The sequence below is a fragment of the Nicotiana attenuata genome, unplaced genomic scaffold, assembly GCF_001879085.1.
Source record: "Nicotiana attenuata strain UT unplaced genomic scaffold, NIATTr2, whole genome shotgun sequence".
Lineage (NCBI taxonomy): Eukaryota > Viridiplantae > Streptophyta > Magnoliopsida > Solanales > Solanaceae > Nicotiana > Nicotiana attenuata.
In genome coordinates, this window is record NW_017671203.1 from 305,913 (window position 1) to 328,846 (window position 22,934).

General features: G+C 40.5%; 1 protein-coding gene across 1 annotated transcript; it reads left to right on the forward strand.

Moving 5' to 3' along the window:
* The first annotated feature begins 3,083 nt into the window (after positions 1 to 3,083).
* LOC109206669 lies at positions 3,084 to 3,657 on the forward strand. The gene is made up of 2 exons (XM_019369515.1): positions 3,084 to 3,332; positions 3,532 to 3,657. Exons 1-2 carry the CDS (start codon positions 3,084 to 3,086, stop codon positions 3,655 to 3,657), a joined length of 375 nt encoding a protein of 124 aa, XP_019225060.1.
* The last annotated feature ends 19,277 nt before the right edge of the window (positions 3,658 to 22,934 follow it).

Sequence of the window (22,934 nt, forward strand, 5' to 3'; positions counted from 1 at the left end):
TCCCTAAAAGTTGGTCGTAAATAAGGCTTTTTCTTGTAGTGATATTTTAGAATAGATTTATCTTCAATCTTTAGATTTTCATCTTGTATTTGAATATTATGGCTTATATTTTATCCTCATGTTTGATTTCTACTATTATTATGAGTAGCTAAACCCCATAGCTAGGGTTGTGACCCAACCCTAGTGTGGGTATTTAATGGGTCTTGAATTTTAGGGCTAAATTGTTTATGGGTTAGTGATATTTAGCTTAATTCATACTTTAATTGTAGAATTAGTGGTTGCAAACACTGATTCGTGCCTTTATGACTTAGACGCTTCTTGAGAAAGAGGGTCTAAGTCTAGGAAAATTAGGCTAACAAGGAATTGGGGTGAATTCAAGAGATTGAAGTCCCAATTAAAGGGTTAAACCTAGAGATACTCATACCCGACTTGAGTCAATATCATTTGTTATGCATGAACAACCATTTGGACTTGAGAAAGCCAAATTGGGTGAAGTCACTCAATCTACCGAGAGGTATAGAGTGAGCACTTATGTGTGATGGTTATATCACGACCTCAATCATAACTAGCTTGCCCTGAATTCTCGATACCTGTTAGATACCCACCTTGGTATAGTCACTAACCTAGTGCCTTTTTAACACTTGAAAATTCCCACCAAAAATAGTGTACTTAGCTTATTCTAGCATATTATGTATAGAATTAGAAGTATAATCAATCATGACCATGTTTCGAGGTGCAATTTAGAACAACACGCATATCTAGATTAGTTAGATACCTAACTCCAAATCAATTAACTCCTTGTGAAAATCGATCCCGACCTTTATTGGGTAAGACTGCGTTGACCATCCTTGCCACTCAGTAGTGGTACACACTTGGAACCGATCAATTTTTGGCGCAGTTGCCGGGGAGTTAGACGGTCTTAGCTATCTATCTAACTAATTGTGTGTTTTGTTTTTCTTTCCTTCTGATTATCTAATTTGTTTGTGAAATTACTTTTAGGTACAAAATGGCTCTTAACAATGATGCTCCCAAAAAATTGTCATTGGGGGAGGAGGTATATGATAATAATGTGGATGAGATTCAACCCGAACCACAAGCACAAAGGAGAGGCCGACCACCTCACGATAATATTCCAAACCCTTCCCCACCTCCAGCAAGGGCAACACACCGATGTTGCCCAACGAAGGTTACGCAAGTGCAATAGTCCGGCCCCAGATTAGTGTGGGCAACTTCCAAATAACCAACGTTATGCTTACACTCTTGGAACAGAGGGGTTTCTTTACCGGAGCACCACACCAAAATGCCTACAAGCATCTCAAGGGTTTTGTTGATACATGCCGGGGGAGCAAGCAAACTAACGTTTCTGAAGACGCGTTGAGATTAAGGCTTTTCCCATTCTCTCTAAGGGGGAAGGCTTTGGATTGGCTCGAGAGGTTGCCCAACCATTCCATCACCACTTGGGATGAGTTGGCCGAGAAATTCATAGCAAAGTTCTTCTCGCCAGGACATATGGCGACACTGAGAGAAGAGATCCTTGCCTTTAAAAAAGAGCCAAATGAACCGCTTCATGAGATTTTGGAAAGGTATCGGATGATGGTTAAAGAATGTCCGAACAATGACATGACCGAAGCTATGATCCAGCAAACATTCTATCGTGGCATCAACACTACCAACCAGTGTGTAGTTAACTAACTCTCCGGGGGAAACTTTATGAACACTCCTTATGCTGAGGCATCTGATATACTTGATGAGATGGCGGATACTTCCTCGGCGTGGCAAAGTCGAGCTAATGTGCCACATGGTGATCCCAATGTCATTCACCTACACAAAGAGCTCCATGACCACGGCCAAGAAATAACCGAGTTAATTACAACCATGAACCAGTTGGCCAAAGCTCAATTGCAACAAGTTCAAGGGCCAAAACAAGTGAATGCCATGGAAGGGGTAAATATGATGGTCAACAGGAGGAGGCAAAGAGGTCAACAAAGTCAAGGAAATCCGGATCAATATGATCAAGGTGGTAGTAGTTACAATTAAAATGATGTGTATGATGATCAAAGTGAAGAAGTTCAGTATGTGAACAACTACCAAGGACAACGGGGCAATGCTCCCAATCAACAACAACAGTGGAGATCCCAAGGAAAATGGGGGAATCAAAATCAACAAGGAAATTGGAATAGTGGAAACAGCAACAACCAAAGCAACTAGGGGAACAACAATCAAAATTTGGTCAACCAAGGTAACCAAGGAAACTGGGGTGGCAATATCAATAGCAATTGGGGAGACAACAACAACCAAGGGGGTTGGAATAATAATAATAATTAGGGGAATCAGGGGCCGGGTTTTCAAAGGCCTCCGATGTATCAACAACCAAACAACCTGCCTCCATTTCCGACTCAAGGCCCTAGCTTGTCCAACAATGAGATGGGACGGATTGAGTCAATGTTTGAGCAAATGATGAAGAAAAACGCCGACTCCGATACCCAATTGGCGTCCCATAATACTTCTATACGCAACTTGGAGGTCCAACTTGTCCAGATTTCTCAAGCTTTGAATACTCGCTCTAAAGGGGCACTACCTAGTGACATGGTAGTAAACCCGAAGGGAGGGACCAATACGGGCCATGCTATGGCGGTGACTACAAGGAGTGGTAGAGTTGGTGTTGATAATACCTCTAATGCAAGAAAGGATGTGAGTGATGATGTGTTGGTGCAAGATGATGATAGCAAAGCAATGATGTGCAAGTAAGTGATGAGAATGTGAATGAAGAAGTGAGAATTGACATTGATGACAACATGGAGGAGACAGAAAATGATGTGAACCCGTCTGGGGAACATGTGATAGACATACCGGAAACAGTAGTGCCCAAAGCTAAGGCTCCCTTGACAAGGCCTCCTCCACCATGCCATCAAAGGCTTGCAAAATAGAACAATGAGAACGAGTTCAAGAAATTTATTGATACAATGAAGAGTTTGTCGATAAATATGCCTTTGGTGGAAGCTCTTAAACAAATGCCAGGATATGCCACGTTTATGAAAGACTTGGTAACAAAGAAGAGATCCATAAATTGTGAAACTATCAAGATGACACATCAAGTGAGTGCCACTGTACATTCCATGGCCCCAAAACTAGAAGACCCCGGTGCTTTTACAATCCCGTGCACTACTGAGAGTGCCGATTTTGCCAAAGCTTTGTGCGATTTGGGGGAAAGCATTAACTTGATGCCATATCCTGTGTTCAAGACATTGGGGATTGTGCAACCAAGGTCCACATCCATGAGGTTGCAGATGGCAGATAGGACAATGAAGAGGCCAATAGGGATAATTGACGATGTGCTAGTGTAGGTCGACAAGTTCATACTTCCCGCGGATTTTGTGATTCTTGACTACGAGGTTGACTATGAGGCGCCGATCATATTGGGGAGACCTTTTCTATCTACAGGGAAGGCTTTAGTTGATATGGAAGGAGGGGAGCTCACCTTTCGGGTGGGTGATGAAAGTTGTGTTCCATGTGTGCAATTCAATGAGGCAGCCTAATAGCAACGAAGTATGTTCATTTGTGGATCTTGTGACCGAGGTGATTGTTGAAGACACCAGTGCTAAGATTAATGTGGAGGGACCTTTGAAAGCTGTGTTGTTGAACCGTGATTTGACTTAGAACGAAGGGTTGGTGGAATATGTCAACACTTTGCAAGGAATGGGTTCATACACATATGAGCCCCGAAAACTTTCCTTGGATCTTGAGAACCAAAAGACTCCACCAACAAAGCCCTCAATCGAGGAGCCTCCCATATTGGAGTTGAAGCATTTGCCTTCACACCTCAGGTATAAATTCTTGGGCCATTGTTAAACTTTACCTGTTATTCGTTCTTCGTGATTAACTAACGTGAAGGTAGATGCCACCCTTGCAGTGCTCCAAAGAAGGAAAAAGGCAATTGGATGGACTCTAGCTGACATTCGGGGGATAAGCCCCGCCTTTTGCATGCACAAAATTATACTTGAGGATGATGCCAAATCCTTTGTGGAACATCAAAGGATGTTGAATGAGGCCATGCAAGAGGTCGTCAAGAAGGAAATTATCAAGTGGCTGGATACATGAGTTGTGTACCCTATTTCGGATAATTCATGGACTTCGCTGGTACAATGTGTGCCGATAAAGTGGGGTATGAATTTGGTCACAAATGAGAAGAATGAATTGATCCCCACTAGGATTGTCACCAGATGGAGGGTATGTATGCATTACCGAAAGCTGAACAAAGTGACCCACAAAGACCACTTTCCATTGCCCTTTTTTGACCAAATGTTAGATAGACTTACCGGGCGTCCCTACTATTGTTTTTTGGATGGGTACTCAGGCTACAACCAGATTTTGATTGCACCGGAGGACCAAGAGAAAATCACCTTCACGTGTCCGTATGGCACCTTTGCATTCTCACGGATGCCATTTGGTTTGTTTAATGCACCGGCCACCTTTCAACGGTGTATGATGGCTATATTTACGGATATGGTGGAGGACTTCCTTGAAGTGTTAATGGATGATTCTAGTGTTGTGGGTGACTCCTTTGAAGAATGCTTGGGTAATCATGACAAAGTGTTGGTCCGATGTAAAGAGACCAACTTAGTACTTAAATTGGGAGAAGTGCCACTTTATGGTTGAGGAGGGCATTGTCCTCGGCCATAAGATCTTAATGAACGGTATTGAAGTGGACAAAGTGAAGATTGAAGTGATTTCAAAACTCCCCTCCTACTTCCATCAAGGGAGTTAGGAGCTTTCTAGGGCATGCGTGGTTCTACCGAAGGTTCATCAAGGACTTATCTAAAGTGGTGAATCCCTTGTGCATGTTGTTGGAAAAGGATGCAAAGTTTGTGTTTAATGATGATTGCATGAAAGCTTTTGAGTTCTCAAGTATAGATTGACTACCACTCCCATTATCACCACACCCAATTGGAGCTTGCCATTTGAGCTCATATGCGATTCTAGTGACGTTGTGGTAGGAGCGGATTTGGGGCAAAAGATCAACAAGATATTTCATCCGGTCTATTATGCAAGCAAAACGATGAATGATGCCCAAGTCAATTATACTGTGACCGAGAAAGAGTTACTAGCCATTGTCTTTGCCATGGAAAAGTTCAGGCCATATCAAGGGTACCAAAGTGATTGTGCACACCGATCACGCGGCACTCCGTTACTTGATGACGAAAAAGGACTCTAAGGCTAGGTTGATGAGATGGGTTCTACTGCTTCAAGAGTTTGACCTTGAAATTATTGATCGAAATGGGTGTGAAAATCAAGTGGCGGACCACTTGTCCCGTTTGGAAGAGGAGGGGAGGCCCCATGATGGCCTCAAAATTAATGATTCGTTTTTGGATGAACAATTCCTCTCCGTGTCTTTGAATTTTATGCCTTGGTTCGTCGATGTGGCTAACTTTCTTCTGACCGGCATTGTCCCGAGTGAGCTCTCTTCTAACTAAAGGAAGAAGCTTAAACGAGACAACTTGGATTATTACTGGGACGAGCCTTATCTTTTCAAGATTTGTAATGATGGTGTGATCTGGAGATGTGTTCCGGAAGAGGAGCAAATGAGTATTCTTGATGCTTGCCATTCCTCGCCCTACAGTGGTCATCATGGTGGGGCGAGAACTGCTTCAATGGTTCTCAGCTGTGGATTTTATTGGCCTACCCTGTATAAAGATGCTAGTGAGCTTGTTAAGAGATGTGATGAGTGTCAGAGAGCTGGTGGAATTTCCAAGAAGGATGAAATGCCTCTCACCACTATTCTTGAGATTGATATTTTTGATGCGTGGGGCACGACTTCATGGGGCCATTTGCGAGTTTATGTGGTAACACTTACATTTTGGTTGATGTTGATTATGTTTCCAAGTGGGTTAAAACTGTGTCTTTGCCAAACAATGAGGCACGAAGTGTGGTGGTTTTCTTAAAGAAATACATCTTCACAAGGTTTGGCACTCCAAGGGTAATCATCAGTGATGGGGGTTCACATTTTTGCAACAAGTCCTTCGATACTTTACTTTCCAAGTATGGTGTCAATCATAAGGTGTCAACCCCTTATCATCCCCAGGCTAGTGGACAGGTTGAGGTCTCCAACAAGGAGATCAAGAATATTCTTTTCAAGACTATCAATGCAAACCGGACTGATTGGTCAAGGAAACTTGACGATGCTTTGTGGGCTTACAGAACTGCGTACAACACTCCAATTGGTATGTCTCCGTACCAGTTGATATTCGTGAAAGCATGCCATCTTCTGGTGGAATTAGAGTATAAGTCCACGTGGGCGCTGAAGAAGTTAAACCTTGAATGGGATGTATTTGCAAATCTCGCGGTAGAGCAACTAAATGAACTTGATGAGTTTCGGTTTCATGCTTATTCAAGCTCGTCCTTGTATAAGGACAAGATGAAGTATTTACATGACAAATATGCCCGGCGCAAGGAAATCAAGGAGGATGACTTGGTTGTTCTATTCAACTCTCGATTACGACTGTTTCCGGGAAAGCTCAATCAAAATGGAGCGACCTTTTTGAAGTGGTGCATGTAACTCCGTTGGTGCTCTTGATTTGAAAAAAAAATGGTGAAATCTTCAGAGTTAATGGGCACCGAGTGAAGCACTATCTTGGCAAGTTTGATGATAGCCACATGGTGGCATTGATTCATTTCAAATGAATGATGGTAACATGCATCTTGCCGCGACATTAAATCAGGCGCTTCTTGGGAGGCAGCCCATGTATTTTTCTTTCTTTTTGATTTTCTTCTTAGTTTAGGCTTTGTCTTGGACTAATTGGTTGTGAAGTTTGTGTAGGAATTGCTTGTTCAGTGCAGGATTGTTGCTGGAAAAATGTGCCTAAGTGTGGGGAATTATGCGGACCGCGCTCAAAATTACGCGGTCAGCGAGAGCTTTTCGAGGGGGCGCAATTTGTCAGCGGGCGCGGACTTCAAAAGTCTAGAATATCAACTCTCTGAAGTTGTATTCACGTCCGAATTCGTTATTTCTTGGTCCATGTTGATCTTATGCAACCGCGCCCTTTTTTTCGCTCTCAACGAACATGTTTCTGAAAAGGATCTTCATCAGGTAAAAGTTTGCGGACTGCGGTAGAATCCTGTGGCCCCGTTCAGGTAAGTTGTGGGTCCCTATTTTGTTGGTATAAATAGAACGTCCTTAGCACTGTTACCCTTTTTTGACCCTCGAACTCTCAGAGCAATCAGACTACTAATCACCCTTTTCTACTTTGAACTTCAATCTCATATCATTAAGCAAGAGTTAATTTCTACCAGAAATAACACAACTGGTATGTTCAAATTTTTGTAGTAATTTTATTTTCTTTCTTTTCTTTTATTTAATTTTGCTTTTTCTTTTTGATTAGGGTTAATACATGCCAAAAATCAATATCATGCTTAATTGATGCTAAAATTCATGTGGGTACTTGTTTTGCATGCCTAAGGGGGATAGGGTTGTTCGTTATGACTGTTAATTGCTCAAATTGTTTCACTAAGTGAAACCCTAGGTCTAAGATAACTCATCAGTGCCCGTCTGGTTTAATTTTCGCGGACAACGGTCCATATTATGTTGTCCGCGTTCATGCTTTTGTGAGGCTGAATTGCTTACAAGTTTGCGGACGCGGTGATTTTTCCGTGGTCTGCGGTTGGCTTTACGCGGCCGCGTGCATAATTTCACGGACCACATTAATGAATTATAGAAGGTCTGCAAATAGCTTCCCCATGGAGACAGAGACCACATAGGGAGTTTTCTTTACTCTCTATCCCTTCCCTGATCTTATTTTTTGCTTTTAGCATTGAGGACAATGCTAGCTTTTATTTGGGGGGGGGGGGGGGAGGGGTGGTCTTATTTTGATTTGATGACTGGCATGTAATAATTATGATACTATTTTTTCTTTATTTTTACTTATTGTTATTTTTCACTTTCGTTATTTTTACTTTTGGTATGTATATAACTTTACCATTTATTTTTCACTTTCGTTATTTTTCACTTTTGGTATGTATATAACTTTACCATTCTATGTATATATTCATTCCTATTTTGTGTATATTCGTTTCTTTCCATTATTGTACATATTCATTTTACTTTTTGTAGTTTACTTTATAACTTCTTGTGTTCTTTTTCCTTAATTGCTTAGCTTTTTATCTCCTTTAGTAGCTTTTTTTGAGTTATTAGATTCGTGATCAATAAGCCTTTGGTTTTATTAATGCCATGGTTCTTTGCAAAGGTGAATGTTGTGTGAACCGGGTGGCTCTTCCCGATGATGGATGGTGTGAAAACCTTCTTAAGGGTTTGAGTCTGTTTCCTATTTCTTTTTGTGTAAATAGTAGTAATGAATAAAAGTGTTTCAGGCAAGCTTCACTTGGGCCTAACACATTTACCTTTGACCTTATGGTTGGAAACAAGTTGATTGGCAAAGAATAGTTCTAGTTGTGACCTTTAGACTCCTGTGTTGACTAAACAATCACCGAGTGGCTTCTTGGAGCCATTTGTGTTGCTCAATCGTTGCTAGGGTTGTTGCGGGCCCTCGACTCTGTTCTCTTTAGCAATCCAACAGCTTGTGAGGTGAGGTATTAATTTGGAAGTCCAAGTCCCGTGCCAATAAGTCTAGAACTTGCCCTGTCTGTTTGTCTAGGCAAAATTTTAAGTGTAGATCGACTTGAGAAATGATTATAGGCTCTCCTTGATCCAACTTTAAACTTGAAAGCATCCATAGCACACCAAATAGGATATCCCTAGTCAACCCTGTTGAGCCAAAGCCCTTGTTCTTTCAATAACCATGATTCAAGCCTTTATCCGTTCTATAATGACCCTCTCTTGGCACCAACATCTTTCCTTAGCATTCACAATTGGAAAAAACATAAGTTTGGGGGGAGAGACGAGGAATGTGAAAGTGATAAAAGGTATAAAATGAAGTGAAGGGAAGGCAAAAGAAAAGAAAGAAAAGCCAAAAAAGTCAAAAAGAAAGAAAATCGTATAGAAAAATGAAGGGATTCAATGAAAGCAATGATGAAAGGCTTGGAATGATTAGAAAAGGAAAAATGATTGTCATGAACGAGAAAGAGTGACCATGTATCTCTCTAGTTCTGCTGAGGAAGAAGAAAGTGTGAGCCGAAATGAAAAAAAAAGGAAGTGCTTAAGGAAACATGAAACCTTCATAGACCGATATATCCTACCTTGATCCAAAAGCCTTCGTTACATTCCCGCAAAATTCCTATAGGATTTCGAGTTGAGTGAGCTTACATTAGTGGTGATTCACATAAGGGGCAAGCTTATGGTACTTAAAGCCGGACTTGTGATATTCCCTTGTGAGAGATGAGTGTACTTCTTCACAATCTCTGTTTTGAGTGTCATATTCTATAAACTGAGATTTGCTCATGGAAAGTAGGGGAGGAGGAGTTTGGGTTCCACAATGACCTACGTAGTAGAGCGAGCTTCCTTGGTGAGATAAGTCAACTCTTGATGCTCTTGTGTCGTACTAGAACTATGGTAATAAAAAGTTTGTGTGTTGTTGATAAAGCATTTGTGTTGAGGGTAATTATTAGTCCCAATTGATCCTTGATGAAGTCATCTTAGGACAGCTGAAATTTTCTTTTTTTCCTCTGTGGAGGTGAGAATTACTTTATTTGCTTGAGGACAATCAAAAGCTTAGGTTTGGGGGAGTTGACAAATAAGGACTTTAGCCTATTATTTGTTCTCTTCTGCTTAAGTTTTGGGTCGAAAATGCGTAAAGGTATTTCCGAAAACTAACTTAATGTGCGTGCTGCAAGGTTTGGACAAAATGAGGCAAAGAAGCCATAATCAACTCATGAAGGAGTCAACTTGCACAAATCCAAGGCTGGGACTGGAGCGCCGACAGCGGCAGAAAATATGGCTGCGTAAGGACTACTGCTCAGGCAATCACTATTACGCGGTCCGCGAAAGTGATGTTCAGAGAGGCTGTTTTTGAGCTCAAGAACCAACACTGACCGTGATGCAAAAGCACTACCGCGAAATCTATGGCACAACCGCAGATGGATTTTTGCTGAGAGCTTGAACCAAGGTCCAGAGACTCTACATTGTTGGCTTAAGTGAAGAACGCGGTCCGGTTCCAAATTACGCGGTCGCATCTGTTTCTCATGCGGACGGGGTTTGAAATATACAGTCCGCGAATTCAAGCTCTACCCATGCCCTGTTATGAAGAAACGCGCACTGCGCTTATTATTTCACGGTCGCGGAAGGTCAAGCGCGGACGCGGTCAGATTTATGCGTCCTCAAATTCTCCACAGGGGCATTTTTGTCCGGAAATTTCAGCTCGGTATAAATAAACCTTTTTGACATTTTTAGGTCATGTTTTGTTAGAGAGAACACGTGAACGGATGGTTTTTACTTTTTTGAGTAATTTTAGAATAGATTTATGTTCAATCTTTAGATTTTCATCTTGTATTTGAATATTATGGCTAATATTTCATCTTCATTTTTGATTTCTACTGTTATTATGAGTAGCTAAACCCCATAGCTAGGGTTATGACCCAACCCTAGTGTGGGTATTTAACAAGTCTTGAATTTTAGGGCTAAATTGTTTATGGGTTAGTGATATTTAGCTTAATTCATGCTTTAATCGTAGAATTGGTGGTTGCAAACTGAGTTGGCAGCTGACTTGGAAAAAAGAGAGGGGGTCAGCTGCCACATCGACGAGGCGTTAGGGTTAGGGGTAATTACATAAACTTTATTAACGGTAGGGTGGGGATTGAACGTAATGTGTAACGGGGGATAAACGTGCTTAAATTCCCATAGTACAGGGACAATAATGGCCTTTTTTCCTTTGAGAAAATATTGATTATTTTGTACAATCTTTGGCTAACATTGTAAGAGGCCAGTCCGTGAGGGACTTGGGAATGAGCTAAGTCTCTTGCCTAACCCTGTAAGAAGAAATTAACCCCATAGGTATTTAAATTTGTTAGTTGCAACTAATTGTGGGTGCTACGTACGCACGAAGTGATGAGAGTCCGTGCGTAGCTAAAATTAATGTTATGTCTGGGTAGACATAGGTCTCTATCACGCTATTACTTGCACTATTTGAACTCGACTTACTAATTTGATTGTTCGAATAAATAAGTAAATTTTTGTTAAACATGATGTTAAATCGAGCTTCATTACTCAGAGATTTGGCGGAAATGTTTAGTCATGGATGGAAATTTATATTCTTTTATTGGTTTACCTTACAGATGTAAATACATAATTCGTAATCCGAAGAGTTTCCATTATCGTAGATCGGACCGAATGCCTCGGTAATATATATGTATATGTATATATATATGTATATATATATATATATATATATATATATATATATATATATATATATATATATATATATATATATGTATGTATGTATATGTATATATATATGTATATTATGGGATGCATCCATGGATCGAGCCGGACGACCTCAGTAGTGTATGTACATGATTATTAGGGATCGGTCCATACGGCCTCGGCATAACTCGTGTGTGTCACTTGGAGTCCAATTATACTTGATATGACGTTCATGACCCGAGGATTTATAAATGTTGATCCCTTACTTGTTGAGATTAACATGTGATATTTGGGGAATTTTAATTGTTATTTTGTTAAAGGGTCATTTAATTATTGTCTCTTATTCCATTATTGTTGTTGTATTTCATGCCTATTAAATATTCTTGTACATTATGTATATTGCCTACTAATAAGTGTCGATGTCAATCTCCTGTCACTACTTCTTAGAGGTTAGACTAGGTTATTACTTGTTACACGTTTTTTACGTACTCATGATAAACTTCTGCCCATATAGTGCAAGTTCTGCGGCAGGTGCATCTGGAGTTCGTCCGGGCGCACATTTTCATTTCTCGAAGGCTTATTGGTGAGCTGCTCCTCATGCTCCGTTCTGCAGCACCCAGAGCCTTCTCTTGTTATGTTTGTATTATTTTTATCTATTTTGTTTCAGACAGTAGTTCTTAGAGAGTTTTGTATAGATGCTCGTGCACTTGTGACACCGGATTTTGGGAGTTCAGTAGACACTCATGGGTTTTGATTATTTAATTTACTATCTTACTTTTCTCGTTTAGTTTTTGCATTACATTACTACGCTCACTTACTATTTGCTTTCGTATTAAATATAAAAATCAAAGACTTTAAAATTATAAATATGAGAAACTAAATGGGTAGTTTACTATTGGCTTGCTTAGCGGTGACGTTGGGCGACATCACTGCCTATAGTGGAAATTGGGTCATGATATAAAGCATATGGACAAATATCCTAAATATTGGACTATATTTAGAACAATATATTTTCTTATACGAATAACTATATGTTGTACTTTCAAGAGAGATATCAATATCGACAACAAGAGTTTTGGTTATGGAAGAGTAACCAAAGCATTAGAAGGAAACATGCACAAAAAAACATTGTCTATAAAGAAGTGTTCGGTAAGATACCTTCACACTAAATACCTTTTGTCACGCCCCGACCTTGGGGAGCGCGACCGGTGCTCGACCGAGACATCCTAGTCAAGAAAGCCTAGTTGATGCCTTCAACCCAACCTTACCCATGAACAATTTAAGAATTAGTAGCAAGAAATATACATGAGAAGAGTAAAGTGTACCACATCCTTTATCCATTACTTATAGAAGCTTCATTTACAATTTTCAAAATATTACAGGTTTATAGTTACGAAAGGAAAACATGTTTGGAAACTACAACATTTCCAGTTCATTATCCCAAACTGAACACCACCCACAGCCTATCTACGGAGCCTCTAAGTATAACAAAAGAGTAGCATGGAAGTGCCACTGACAAGTCCCTGGCTATTCCTCAAAACACAATATGCAAAATCAAATGTCATAAGGTCTCGAAGTAGAATAGGGCTCACCAAGTATGCTGGGTAGAGGGTAGCTGCTGACAGGGATCATAACCGCCTACTGAGGAACCACCTACATCCATTAAAGATGTAGTTCCCCCGATAAAAGGGACGTTAGTACATATGGAATAGTACTAGTATGTAAAGCTAAATACCCTCTCATAAAATAGAATGCCAACATAAAAATGGAAAAAATCATGAAAGCAACCAGGAAAAACCAAAGATATCAAAATATCAAGTGAAAACATAATAAATTTTCAAAATAAGAAAGAGTTAATGCCCTAAAATCCCCCTAAACTATCATCTTTTTGTTAGTTTCTTAAACTATTCAGTGTCCCCAAAACTCCCCTGAACTATGTTGCCCTTCATATTAAAAATCCCTCATTGCATTCTTAGAGGTGCGTCCATTGCATGCTCCTAATTATCTAAAAAATATGCCATGTAGCACTATACGTGGCTATTTAACTCAGCCTAAAACCCGCCTAAACGATCACTTTTTTATCAGTTACCTACATAAACTATCCGTTGTCCCCAAAAGCTCCCTGAACTATATTCCCCTATATATTAAAACCCCATGCTGGACTTTTAAAGGTGCGTCCGTCTAACTATATTAACTTATAGTTTGTGCATGTTGTTTATATAATTTACTCATGACGTATTACTCTCGGATGATTGATTAATTTTAGGAGTTTCGGCAAAAATAATATCTAAGGTGCTGCGTTATTTTTAGGTTTAATTGTGATTGTGTTTTATGTTAATTAACTCCAATTAAATAAGCCCTTATTTAAATTTACTTTGTAGTATAGTAAAAATATAAATAAAGGCATATTGTGTTGCATTTCTTAAAAATTATCAGATATTACATAAAAAAGATTACACAAAATAAAATTTCACAAATAAAAATTAATTGGCCAACAATTACGTTCTCAAAGTCCAGATTAAATAAAGAAGGTTCAAGGGATTCAACTTTATTCTATACAAGGTGTTGAGTTTAATAAGAAGATTTAAATTGGTATTCTTTTAAAATATGTGTAAGGCATGAAAGAAGACTGAAACAAGAAAGTGAATAAATCATTCCAGAGGAAACAAGAGAGGGAAATTTTTTTTCTAGAGGAAACCTATATGGAGAACTGAAGAAAAAAAGTTAAAAAATGAAGAAGATAAAAAATAAAGAAGAAAGGTGGAAAAAAAGGAGGAAGAATGGTAAAAAAATGAGGAAGAAAGGTGGATAGAGCTAAAATAAGGAGAATATTTATTAATAATATAAATGTGAAAGAGGGTTAGGCGAATAAGCCATTATTTTCTGTCATGTGAGCCATTTTGATAGCTTTTTTTAGTTGTCACGCGATCCCAAGCGAGTGTTTACACACGTTATGCTAGGTCCGCAACGAGGGAGTTTCAATACGAAGGACAATATAGTTTAAGGAGATTTTGGGGACACTAAATAGTTTAAGTAGGAAACTGATAAAAATATTATAGTTTACGTGGGTTTTAGGGTATTAACTCAATAAGAAATTAACATTTTTGGTTGTGAGATCATTAGCCTCTGATCATCACACCATACACGAGGCATGGAGTCCGATCACAAACTCGATCGGCTGAGCCATCTCTCCACGAATCAATGTGGATTGACATGGCGATGCATGCAAAATATGATAATAGGAAGGAGGAACCACAATGCGCATGACATGATGTCCGATCACCACCCAATCGGCTAGGTCGCCTCCCCACATATGCCGTGTGAGTCGACATCCAATCAAAGGCCAACAACAATCTCATCCCAATCAAGGGGAATAATCTCAACATATCAATCTCTTCCCAATTAAGGGGAATAATTTCAATTACTCCTACACTGGCACGTGTAGTTTCGGGCGTGAGCCGTTACAACCCACCCTTCCTCGGCTCGCTAATGATACTCCCAAAATTATTTTTGTATACAAAGAAAATAAAAAGACAAGTGCATTCACCTCATTATCTTTCATACCACATATAGCTTCATTAGTACTTTTAGCCACTCACAACATCATTATTTCATTGGCTCTCTTGGCCATTCATAGAGTTCTTCTTCCATGGCACGACGGCCGTATTTCATATTCCACACTTTCATTTCTTGACTTTAAAGGATCATTATCATAAATGGCACGATCCAAAATTTCATATGTCGTGATGGCGCCTATCGCAAAACTAGGCAAGCCGACAATTCACAAATAACCACGCATCTTTAAAGTTTAAAATATAAAGAAATAAGCTTGATAGTGAAAATCTCATAAATAACTGATAAGAAAATTCCGCGACTCAATACAAAATCCCCCATGAGCATCTATATGATAATATCTGTCTAGAACATGAGCAAGAGGTACCTGGATCTATATGACAATACAATCTAACTGCTAAAACATCTGTCTAGAAAGATAGAACAATAGAAATAAACTGAAAAGCAGGAGAGTCGAGGTCTACGGACGCCAAGGCATTACCTCAATAGTCTCCAACAAACAAAGCTCCAAAGCTAGGAATCACCGTGCCTAGAGGTACCTGGATCAGCACACGAAGTGCAGAGTGTAGTATGAGTACAACCGACCCAATGTACTCAATAAACAAGACTAACCTTGGGATAAAGTAGTGACAAGCTCAGATACTTACAATCAAAATCCAGATTTATAGCTGTACAGATATGACAGGAAGAATGATAGTGAAATCTCAGAGAAAACTCTTAAATAGTTTGTACACAGTATGGAAAGGTAGATATGCTTTCAAGTTTAACAGTTTAAGCTCAACATGGATGAAATATGCCAAGTATAACTGATACGAGGAATGTTATATTTCTACATCTACATGTCAAATGTGCATGTCACATGTAATACATCACAATGATAACCTCACGTACCCACACTCTTTGAGTACTCAGTCCGGCTATCTTAATTCTCACTCATCACACTCAGTCACTCAGCATTGTATGGTACATGCGCTCACTGCCGGTATGTCAAACTCCAAAGAGGAGTATCATGCCTAAGCGCTAATAAACCTGCTGCGCTGCGCAACCCAATTCCATCATGAATCAATAGTACCTGCTGCGACGCGAATACCGTTCCCATCATGAGTCAATAAAACTTGTTGTAGTGTGCAGCCCGATCCCATTAATAACAATCAGGCCCTCGGCCTTACTCAATCATCAATCTCTCCAGTGTCTCGGGCTAACAACACTCATGCCAATCAGCCCAAAACAATGACATATGATGTAACAATAAATGATAATAGAGACTGAGATATGATATGCAAATGATGAATGCGATTGGGTACATAACATCAATTTAAGCAAATGACTAAACAATAAAAGAACGACCTCAGTGGGTCCCAATAGTACCAGAGTATAGCCTAGACATGATCTCTAACAGGAATCACAGCTCAATTTCTCTAACACATGCAATAAATACGAGAATTAGCAAGATTAGATGACTACAAAGTACCACAGAATCAACCGAGTTACAACTAATGCAGTGTACACCTAAACGCCCGTCACCTAGCATGTGCGTCACCTCAACACCAATCACATAACACGTATTTCAGGGATTCATACCCTCAGCACCAAGTTTAGAAGTGTTACTTACCTCAACCGTGCAAATCTCTACTCTAACAAGCCCTTGCCTCGCGAATCAGCCTACGAATCACTTGAATCTAGCCACAAATAACTTAATATAATAAACACAAGCTATAGGAATCAATTCCATATGGTAAAGCTAGGTTTGTTAACAAAAGTAAAAAAAAGTCAAGTCAAAAGTCAACCCTGGTCCCATGTATCGGAATCCAATAAAATTAACAAAATCTGAACACCCATTCAATAACGAGTCCAACAACACCAAAATTACCCAATTCCGACATCAAATCATCACTCAAATCCACAAATCTTACTCTCTAATCCCTAGTCCAAAAATCCCCAAATTCCACCTAAAAATCACATAATCTAGGTGGGAAATTCAATAGTTATTCAATATTAATAGATAAAAATGACCAAAAGTGGTTAACCTCCTAAAATACTGTGAAACCCGTCTCAAAAATCGCCTCCAACTGAGCTTGCACAGTCCAAAACTGAGAAAATTTCGAAACCCTTCGAATTAATACACTGCCCGGGCATTTCGCACCTGTGGAGTCAGGGGGCGCACCTGCGATTCTGCTTTTGTGGAGAAATCTTCGTTTCTCCCCGGCTTAGCGCACCTATGGTCCCCCCCTTCGCACCTGTCGGACCACATCTGCGTATCACACCATCGCATCTATGATCCCCAGCTACACTGCCGAGCTCCGTTTTTATTGAACACTTCGTGCAGGAGTGCGTCCACTTCTACGGATTTCTCCTCCGCACCTGCGCTTCCCACCTGGCTTCTCCTTTTACACACCTGCACGTACCTAGCCGCTTCTGCAGCTCCGCACCTATTGCATATCCTTTTGCAGGAGCAATGACAGCAGACCTAAAACACTTCAGCAAATCTTCTAAGTCAAATTTCGATTCGTTAACCATCCGAAATCTACTCGAGGCCCCCGGTACCTCAAACAAACATACCAACAAGTGCTAAAACATGATACAAACTTAGTCAAGGGGTAAAATCACATCAAACATAGAATATGCGATAAATGGGGGAACGAGGCTATAATACTCGAAACGACCGACCGGGTCGTTACATTCTCCCCTCTTAAACAAATGTTCGTCCTCGAATGGGTCTAGAGTCATACCTGGAGTCCTAAATAGGTTGGGACATCTGCTCTGTATCCCCTGCTCGATCACCGAAGTAGCCTCCTTGAATGGCTGACCTCTCCGCTGCACCTTCACTGAAGCTATATTCTTTGACCTCAATTTTCGAACCTGTCGATCTAAAATGGCCACCAGCTCCATATCATAAGTCAAATCAAGGGTTCATGATTTATCTTCATTTTGGACATTTCATGCTCGGGATTGGGCGGTTGTGCTCATTTTTTGAGGTAAATCATTTGTGCTCATTTTTGTTCAATAATCTTATTTCCCTATTGATTTTCCCACATAGATTGTGTGCTTTTGAGTTGTAAATTGAGAGTTTGAGGCTAGGTATTTAGAGAGCCTGATTTGGGGATTTGTGTGGGAATTTGGTGTCGGATTTTTGTAAATTTGGTATGGTTAGACTCGTGATTGAATGGGCTTTCGTGTTTTATAACTTTTTCGAGTTTCAAGACGTGAGCCTGGGGGATGGCTTTTGAGACAACTTTTGACATTGGATTAATAACTTAGTGTTTTCTTATGGAATTTATTCCTTTAGCATGTGTTGATGATATCGAATTGGTTGTGGCTAGATTCGAGGCATTTGGAGGCTGATTTGTGAGGCAAAGGCGTGCTGGAGTAGAGATTTGCACGGTTTGAGGTGAGTAACAGTTCTAAATTTGGTTATGAGGGTATGAAACCTCGTACTATGTGGCTTATGATTGGTGTTGATGTAACAAACATGCTAGGTGACGGGCTTGTGGGCATGCACCGTAGGAATTGTGACTTGGTCCATTCCATGGAATTGTATAGATGAATAATCTATTGCTATCCGTAAATTCTTCATGTGATATAGAAATTGAGCTGAGCATTCGGTTAGAAATCATGTTGAGGCCATGTTTTGGGATCGTAGGGACCCTTAGAGGTCGTGTACATGTTAAATTATCTGCTAAATTGCTGTTTTGTACTCAGTCTCAGCTTTACTTGCATATTATATCTCATTCTTTATTATTCTTTGTTGATACACTATATCATTTCCGTTTGGGATGATTTTCATGATTACTGAGAGCCCGAGAGACTGGAGAGGCTGATGACTGAGTGAGGCCGAGGGCCTGATTGCGAGGATATTTATGGGATCGGGTTGCACGACGTAACATGTTTCATTGATTTAGAGCCCGTTTGGCCAAGCTGCCAAAATCTACTTATTTTGAAAAGTACTTTTTTTCAGGGGTACTTTTTTCAAAAGTACTTTTGGAAAAAAATAGGTTGTGTTTGGCCAATTTATTTAAGAAGTATTTTTTGCAACATTTGGTAAACAAATTATTTTTGGCCTACCTTTCTAAAAAGTACTTTTGAGTGTCAAATTACCAAAAAGGATAGTACTAAGGTCTTATAATTCCTTTAAAGAGAAAAATGAACTCAAATATTTATCGTAAGAGACTTTTATTATTTTTAATTTATTTAATTAAAATATAAAACATAAAGTAAACAAACATATTAAGGATTTAAATCAATTTTGCACATATAGTTATACCAAAGCATATATTATTATATAGTATAATTACTTATTGTTACATGATGATTTGAATCATCAACCTACATCATTCAGTATGAATTAGAAGTCTATTCCACAAATTACTATATATTGATAGTCTACCATGAAATAATAAGTAAAGTCACTCACACATTGTGTAGGGTAAAATCGGGGGGTCCAATTTCCCCGTGACCATGATGCCCCATAAGGACACTTCTCGAGGCTTGAGACCGGGGTCGAGGTTCACCTTAGAGGGATTGTCGGTGTTCGATCTCGGGACCTTGCGGATCAACAGATATATTGAGAGAAATGGGGAGTTCCCAAGGTACACAGCTAGGGTTGACAGAGCCTACTTGACTACCCTAACCCTGAATCGGGGTGTCATATCTAGCTGTCCCATCTCCAATTCTTTGCCGTTAATATGTTTTTGTACTATGTTGAGACTCCCCTCCTATAAAAAGGGGATCCCTATCATTATGTAAGGTTCTGTTGCTTCAGTTAATCCACACGAATATATGAAGAACATTCTCTCTACTTTCTAACACATTTTCTTCTTATTATTGCTTTCATTTATTATCTTCATACTTGTTCTTCATTTATTGCTTATCATTGGCCATAAAGAGCCTTTATTAATTTCGACATAACTATTAGTCATACCCCAGTCGCCCCCGATAGCTCATTATCGAGCCACTGAATTGGCCCCGAGGCCCTCATATCGACGAGCTCGAGGCCTCAATTGCCAGCCTCTTGGTTTGATTATCGTCTAATCTCTAACTCTTACTCCGTCTCTAAACTTCAAACACACATAATTATCTGCTTAACAACTAGCATAAAATTAGATCACATATTTTTAGAGTCCCATCAACAAATTTAATTGTTATTACCATTTTCACGGTCAGTTTGGCGCCCACCGTAGGGCTAAAAATAATAGTGATTATTTTCTTGGTGGTTTCATTACACAACGCAAGCTATCTTTCACGCTTTCCTTGTCCAAGATCTTCAAGTTTCAGGTCGGAATGTGTAACTCGGTAAATAAAGGTGAAAACAGCTACTTCGAGAACTGCGGAGGAAAGGGTATGGCTATTCCAGGTGTCAGTATACCACCACAGAACCTTGTGAGTGCTTTGAAGCCAATCCCCGAGGATATGACCTCACGCGACACCCAATGTGTCGACACCATTTCTCGCATTCTCCAAAGAGCACATCAAAATATCCCATGTGGAACTCAACAAAATCCAAGTTGGGCAAAGGAAGAAATTCCTCGGCACGTCCGGCACGATTCAGAACACCGAGTTCCAAGTCATCGGCGACGACATAATGTACAATGCATTGCTCGGCAGACCATGGATACACAGCATGAGAGCAGTACCATCGACCCTGCACCAGAAGATAAAATTCCCCACAAGGGATGGCATAGTGACCATATATGGAGAACAACAGGCGGCGAAAGAAATGTTTGCGGTTTACCATGAGGCACTGACACTGAAGCATCCGATCTTGGAAGAGTCTAAGAGCATACAGACCCCCGAGGATGACGAAGAAGATTTCTTCGCTCCCCGAACCTTCAATGCCCCCGAAGAGTCGGATGCGAAGTCAACGACCGAAGATCTGGAGAAAACTGTCTTGAACAAACACCTCCCAGATCGTAAGGTATACCTGGAACGGGATTAACCCCCGAACTCAGGAAAAAGTTCATTCAATTTCTATTTAACAATATCGATTGTTTCCCCTGGTCCCACTTAAATGTGATAGGTATTTCGCCGAAAATAACCTCCCACAAACTAAGTGTCGATCCCAGGTTCAAACCGGTAAAGCAGAAAATGAGACCACAGTCCGAGGTAAAACATGCATTCATCAAGGAAGAGGTAACGAAACTCCTTAAAATATGATCCATTAGAGAGGTAAATACCCCGAATGGCTGGCCAACGTTGTAGTGGTACCCAAAAAGGTAAATAAGTTAAGAATGTGTGTAGACTATAAGGACTTAAATAAAGCATGCCCCAAGGATTCGTTACCATTGCCTAACATCGATCGTCTGATTGACGCTACGGCCGGCCACGAGACCCTCACCTTTCTCGACGCCTACTCGGGATATAATCAAATTCAGATGAACCCCGAGGATAGGGAGAAGACTTTGTTCATGACAAAATACGGCACCTACTATTACAACGTATTGCCCTTCAGATAAAAAATTGCGGGGGCTACGTTCCAACGTCTAGTTTATCAAATGTTCGAGCACCAAATAGGCAAATCCGTGGAGGTTTATATTGACGATATGTTGGTTAAGTCCCTGCGTGCAGAGGACATTTTGAATCATTTGCAGGAAACATTCGACATCCTCAAGAGCTACAACATGAAGCTCAACCCCAAGAAGTGCGCCTTCGGAGTGGGTTCGGGAAAATTCCTGGGCTTCATGGTATCAAACAGGGGGATCGAGATTAACCCCGATAAAATCTAGGCCATCAAAGAAATCACGGTGGTAAATAATATGAAGGCCGTGTAACGGCTGACGGGGCGAATAGCGGCTCTGGGCAGATTCATATCAAGATCATCCGATAGGAGCCATCATTTTTTCTCTTTACTCAAAAGGAAAAGCAACTTTGAATGGACTTCAGAATGCCAACATGCCTTGGAGGAACTGAAACGATATCAAACAAGTCCGCCTCTGTTCCATACGCCTAAGGAGGATGAAACACTGTATCTATACCTAGCCATGTCAGAAATAGCAGTAAGCGGCGTGCTAGTTCAGGAAGAGCAAGGTACGTAATTCCCTATTTATTACATAAGCCGGACCCTAGGGGATGCCGAAACTAGGTATCCACACCTAGAAAAATTGGCTCTCGCATTAATAAGCGCCTCGCGAAAATTGAAGCCCTATTTTCAATGCCACCGTATATGCGTTCTGACAACATATCCTCTCCGGAACATATTACACAAAACCGAGTTATCGGGCCGGTTGGCCAAATGGGCCATCAAACTCGGAGGGTATGACATCGAGTATCATCCTCGAACGGCCATAAAGTCCCAGATTCTGGCGGACTTCATGGCCGACTTTTCGCCCTCCCTTGTGCCCGAGGTAGAGAAGGAACTTTTATTAAAATCAGGCATGTCCTTCGGGGTATGGACCCTGTTCACCGATGGTGCCACAAACGTGAGAGGATCCGAACTCGATATAGTCCTTAAGCCAGCTACGGGCGGCGTCATCAGACAATCTATATAAACTGCAAAATTGACTAATAATGAAGCTGAGTACGAGGCTATGATTCCAGGTTTGGAACTGGCTAAAAGCTTGGGAGCTGAGACCATCGAGGCAAAATGCAATTCACTCATGGTAGTAAACTAGGTGAATGGGAGCTACGAAGTCTGGAAAGACAGGATTCAGAGGTATTTAGATAAAATCCAGGTCACATTACCCCGTCTCAAATAATAGTCCATGGTCCACGTACCTCGAGAGCAGAATAGTGAGGCCGATGCACTCGCAAACTTGGGATCATCGGTCGAAGAAGATGACCTAGTCCTGGGGCTGTTGTTCAGTTATCTAAATCAGTGGTCGAAGAAGGTCACGCCGAGATTAACTCCACCAGCCATACATGGGACTGGAGAAACAAATATATTGATTATTTAAAAGATAGGAAACTATCCACGGACCCAAAAGAGTCGAGGGCCCTGCAAACTAAGGCAGCGCGGTTCTCGCTCGACGAAAACAATACTCTGTACAGAAGAACCTTCGATGGCCCCCTAGCAGTATGTCTGGGCACTACTACAAAAAAGGCATTTGGCGGCAATTATTTA

Bases quoted from the DNA above. Each gene is read 5' to 3' on its own strand.
- LOC109206669 (XM_019369515.1), top strand. From the start codon at position 3,084: ATGACACATCAAGTGAGTGCCACTGTACATTCCATGGCCCCAAAACTA. The intron at 3,333-3,531 runs GTGCTAGTGTAG...TCAATGAGGCAG, and splicing joins CAATAGGGATAATTGACGAT to CCTAATAGCAACGAAGTATG.